The sequence below is a fragment of the Lupinus angustifolius genome, chromosome LG11, assembly GCF_001865875.1.
Source record: "Lupinus angustifolius cultivar Tanjil chromosome LG11, LupAngTanjil_v1.0, whole genome shotgun sequence".
NCBI classification, from domain to species: Eukaryota; Viridiplantae; Streptophyta; class Magnoliopsida; order Fabales; family Fabaceae; genus Lupinus; species Lupinus angustifolius.
Genome location: NC_032019.1, coordinates 34431714 through 34436986, shown reverse-complemented (window position 1 = coordinate 34436986; position 5273 = coordinate 34431714). Strand labels below are relative to the sequence as shown.

The window sequence follows — 5273 nt, the reverse complement described above, 5'->3', positions numbered from 1 at the left end:
ATCATATTACAAGGTTATTGATCTCATTCCTTGTAGAATTAAGTTTACATAATCATTATAAAAACTCTATGATGGTCACTAATACTATGATTTAGTTCTTAAAATAATAATATAAATTAAATTACAATAATGTGGTATCTCAAAATCAAAAAGAAAGAGACTTTAGACATTTTTATTCAATATATTATACAATATCTTTATGAATCAGCTAATGATACTTACATGAAACTGAAGATCCATTGCATCAATACCAACATAGTATCCTTACCTATATGAATCTCAAGATAAAGCACCATAACCATGACCACTCTACTATAAGAAGTGAAAACTTAAATATACAATCAGTGGAAAATGAATAAGGAACCATTTGTGGGAGATTATTTTATATCATAATTCAAATTGAATAATTTATTCCTAACTGATTTATTTCTATGGAGATTATTCTATCCTAACTTATATAATATGATTTATTTAATTCTATTTAACTCACTCTATTCTTATAATTCATATTATCCTATTCTTAATTTATATATTTTTAAAGAATATAATATCTATATTTTGTTAATGTAAAGATTAATACATATATATATATATCATCTACCACTTACATGTATTATCATATTTAAAATTTATAATAATTATATATGAATGATAAATAATGCGTCCCCATTATGTCTCACTTGATGTACCAAGCCAAATCATAGAGCTTCATTCATTCAAAAAGAAAAATTATAAAAACAGAAATTAATATTTTAATATTATTTTATGATGTTTAATTGGTTCGAGACATAGAGACAGAAAAATTGTGGGACAAGTGATCCTTGTATGTTGGAAACAACGCCAAGGCCAAGGCCCATCCCTTGTCCACTTATAATAATAACATATTTCTAAACCCTTGTTCTCTTTTGTTGTTGTTTATCTCTCCCAATTCCACAGCACCGATGGCAAAGTACGACCTAACCACACGAATAGCGCCAAATCTAGATAGGCACTTAGTTTTCCCACTTTTAGAATTCTTACAGGATCGTCAGATATATGATGATGATCACATTCTAAAGGCCAAGATTCAACTATTAAACAAAACCAATATGGTTGATTATGCTATGGACATTCACAAAACCCTTTACAATACTCAACACCTTCCTCAAGGTTCAATTTTTTTTATTACATTCTCGTTTTTTTCCACGTTTTATTATTTTCCAATTTTATTAACCTTTTTTGGGTCATCAGACATGGTGGATAGGAGGGTGGAAGTGGTTGCCAGACTTAAGTCCCAAGAGGAGGCTGCCGCGCCGCTCGTCGCTTTCTTGCAAAATGCTGCTGCTGTCCAGGAGTTGAGGGCTGACAAGCAGTATAATCTTCAGTTGCTTAATGAAAAATATAAGGTTTAAGGTTAATTGTAGTTGTTATCGGGTCGAAAGAGTGAAGAGCTACTGTGAGACATTAATTATCGAACCAAAACCTTAAGACAATGGCTCTGTGGTGTGAGATACTAATTATTGAACCAAAACTTTTAGATAATGGTTTCGTGGTCATTTAGGTTTTCTTTGCTCTAGGCATGATCGTATATGTTGATTTTGATGTAATTCAATTTTAAGTGGCGAGTATAGTAGTAATGTTGTCATGTTGTACACTTCAATTGTTTAAGTTTCTTTTTTCTAGAATTTCTAATTTGTATGCTTTTGTCGTTTTTTTTTTCGTTATTTCTTTTTCTTGTTTTGCTGCAAGTTTGAATTTTGAACTAATTGAATATAAATTCTAAATCCTTGAGTGGCACTTCTTCTGTAACAGATTGGTCCGGTCCAAATAGAGGCGTTATATGAATATGCCAAGTTCCAATTTGAGTGTGGTAACTACTCTGGTGCTGCTGATTATCTTTATCAGTATAGGGCTTTGTGTACAAATAGTGAAAGGAGTTTAAGTGCATTGTGGGGAAAGCTAGCGGCTGAAATATTGATGCAAAATTGGGACATTGCTCTTGAAGAGTTGAATCGTCTGAAGGAAATCATTGACTCAAAGGTTCTTTGTTGGTTTATCTTTTGATTTGCTGCACAACTATTTGGTGTTTCTTGTATTGATATCGACTTAACCTTTTAGTAAGCCTTGCTGCAGAATTTTGCGTCGCCTTTGAATCAGGTGCAGAGCCGAATATGGTTGATGCATTGGAGTCTATTCATCTTTTTCAACCATGATAATGGAAGAACACTGATAATTGATCTGTTTAATCAGGACAAGTATGTTGTGTTGACTTACTACCCTCTTTTTCTTGGATGCCTTCATATGTTTGTAGGATATTTTTTATAACAACCGTAAATTCAGATAGAGAACAGGGAGACCGTGCTCCTTCTAAGCAGAGGTACCCCAATGTTTAGAATATAATACACAAGAAAATAACTGGAAAATAACAATGGAGATTATGCAGAAAACTGAATACTCCAGCCCACCCAGCAGAGGTACCTCCTTGATTTTTGCTCCTCAGTTTCGTATAATACCGGAATTCCCTTCTCTACTCAAAATGTAACAGCTGTCGATGTCGTCACACCTCTCCACTACTCTCTTCCCACAAACTTATCCCTTGGCATGTTCTCCGCAGTGGTCATTTTCCATTTTCATCACGTCTAATTAGCCCACTTGTCAACCCTTTTTTCTTCATAAACTTGTGCTGCAAAGTCTATCAATTTCCTATATTATAATTTTATTAGTTGTCATCTACCTGGTTGGTTACTTTCTTTTTACGGTATTTGTAATGTTACTTTATCTAAGATGTGATGTCGTTTCCAGGTATCTAAATGTAATCCAAACTAGTGCTCCTCACCTTTTACGATACCTGGCCACAGCATTTGTTGTCAACAAGCGCCGCAGGCCTCAATTCAAAGATTTTATTAAAGTTATTCAACAAGAGCAACATTCATACAAGGACCCCATTACTGAGTTTTTGGCATGTGTTTACGTCAACTATGACTTTGATGGGGCACAAAAGAAGATGAGAGAGTGTGAAGAAGTAAGTGCAACTTCTGTTGGCTAGTTAATATTATCCTTTACAAACACCTTATACTAAATTTAAAATGTGTTCTACTGAATAATATTTTGTTAAAAGGAATTGGGGCATGATTGTGTGAATCATGCATTACTTAGTCTTTGATATTCACAATGTTGGATGATAATGTTGGGCTGCATAAGCATGGTAAATGTCAGTTGGTTATGAAAGGCGGATAGAATATCAAGAATGACATTAGTAAATGTTAGGATTGTGATGTAACTTCTACGACTTATAAAAAAAAGGGTCAAGGGGGTGTGTCATTGGTGGCTTTTCAAGCGAGATGATTAACAGAAATAGGGAACGGGAAAATGGTGAATCACAGTCATTAACATTCACAGTTTATAGCATATTCAGTTTTCCTTTTTGTAATTTTTGTTATACCTGATGTGACTAGCAAAACATTAATGTGTATCCCATAATATGCTTATCATTTGTAAAATAATACAGGTAATTCTCAATGACCCATTCCTTTGTAAGCGAGTTGAAGAAAGCAACTTTTCTACTGTACCACTAAGGGATGAGTTCCTTGAAAATGCTAGGCTATTTATCTTTGAGACATACTGCAGAATCCACCAACGCATTGACATGAGGTATGCATCTGGTTTATGGTTTCTGATATCTGATACAGTTCTCAGATTTATATTTTTTTCAATGGACTTGATTATGTCTAGGTAATTCTAGTGCCACAACTTTACACCAGAGTAGAACACAATTCAAATTCCGGGCCACTTATCCGGAATTTTGGCACTATCTCCTCTTTATATCTAATTTTTATAATGGAGAATTAGTGTATAATAAGTTTTATCTATATATTTGCTTTTGTTGATGATTTACTTTGGTCATCTTTGGGAAACACAACTAAATAGTGTTCCAGGGATAAATAAGGTACTGACTTGAATTTCTAAGAGTAGGCTGCCCTAATTATTGGTGATTTTTTACAGAGTTCTTGCCGAGAAGTTAAATTTGAATTATGAGGAGGCTGAGAGGTGGATCGTGAATCTCATCCGTGGCTCCAGGCTTGATGCAAAAATTGACTCTCAAACCGGAACGGTTACCATGGAACCCAATCATCCCAATGTGTAAGTTATAACATTGACTGCTAAGTTGTTAGACAAGGGCTTCTTTACTTCCTTTTGTATTTTGCCATCTCTTTTTTAAGACCTTCGATCTTTAACGTTCTAATTCTCCAGGTATGAGCAGCTGATTGATCATACCAAGGCCCTTAATGGGCGTACTTACAAGTTAGTCAGCCAACTTCTGGAGCATGTTCAAGCCCAGGCAGCCCGATAAATGGCGCTTGTAGACTGACCGGAAATTTTGTCAGATATCTGGAATTAGTTTCGGATTTAGAATTACATTTGAATTTATGGTCTGTAATCCTTCCAGGAAATGATGATTTTCTGATAGCTCAACGTTTGCTTAAATTGTTTACTACATAAACTTTTACATATTGCAGGAATGTTTCAGTCTTGGGAATTGTATTTTTTTGGAATGCCCTCTAATCTTTAACCCCTAGTCTTATTTATTTTATCTTTGTAGTGTTTATCTCAATTTTTAAATCCTCCCATTTTGCCTTTTTCTGTCTAGTGTCTAATGTTATAGTATGGTATACAATGTTGCATAAGCTAGAAGGGGAATCTGAACTTCTGAAGCTAATAAGGGATGATATCAAATCTAGTTTTCCACGTGTGAATTTGTTTGATGCAAATCGGGGTATACTGCTTTATTTGTTGATACAATAGTTATTTTGGTAGCTTCATTTTAGGTACATTGTGGTGCATCATCTATCATTCATATTTAGTCAGTATTGATTCTTTACAAAAAGTAATATAAATGAATGATAAATGATATAGTAATTGTGTATAAATATTTATATTGATGGTACATAATATTTTCTACCTTTGATTCTGGTGCATCTCCTTAGGAGTATGATCATGATGTAAAATAAGAGTAATAATGTTATTTTATAAAATTAACTTATAAATTGCTACACACCATAAGAAAGTGAGTGTTGATTCTTTCAAGTATGTGATTATTTCTCATGGCAATTGTTGATTTTAAAGTTTGAATCTTGGTATTGGGAATATAGTGAGATTTTATATGATAGGTAGAGATTTAGCTGCCTTTTATTTCAGTGGACCAACTTTCTCTTAATAATACAATTTTATCTTTAAATCAAAATATAAAAAGAAAAGGACACTATTAAATCAATCTGTTGCAACCAATAAAGCGT

General features: G+C 33.5%; 1 protein-coding gene across 1 annotated transcript; it reads left to right on the top strand.

Annotated features, from left to right (window-relative positions):
• Positions 917 to 4570, top strand: LOC109360580 (eukaryotic translation initiation factor 3 subunit E-like). The gene is made up of 8 exons (XM_019605566.1): positions 917 to 1149; positions 1231 to 1385; positions 1792 to 2019; positions 2113 to 2234; positions 2782 to 3001; positions 3488 to 3630; positions 3982 to 4119; positions 4231 to 4570. The coding sequence occupies exons 1-8, from the start codon at positions 942 to 944 to the stop codon at positions 4328 to 4330; spliced, it is 1314 nt and encodes a 437-aa protein (XP_019461111.1). The 5' UTR covers positions 917 to 941; the 3' UTR covers positions 4331 to 4570.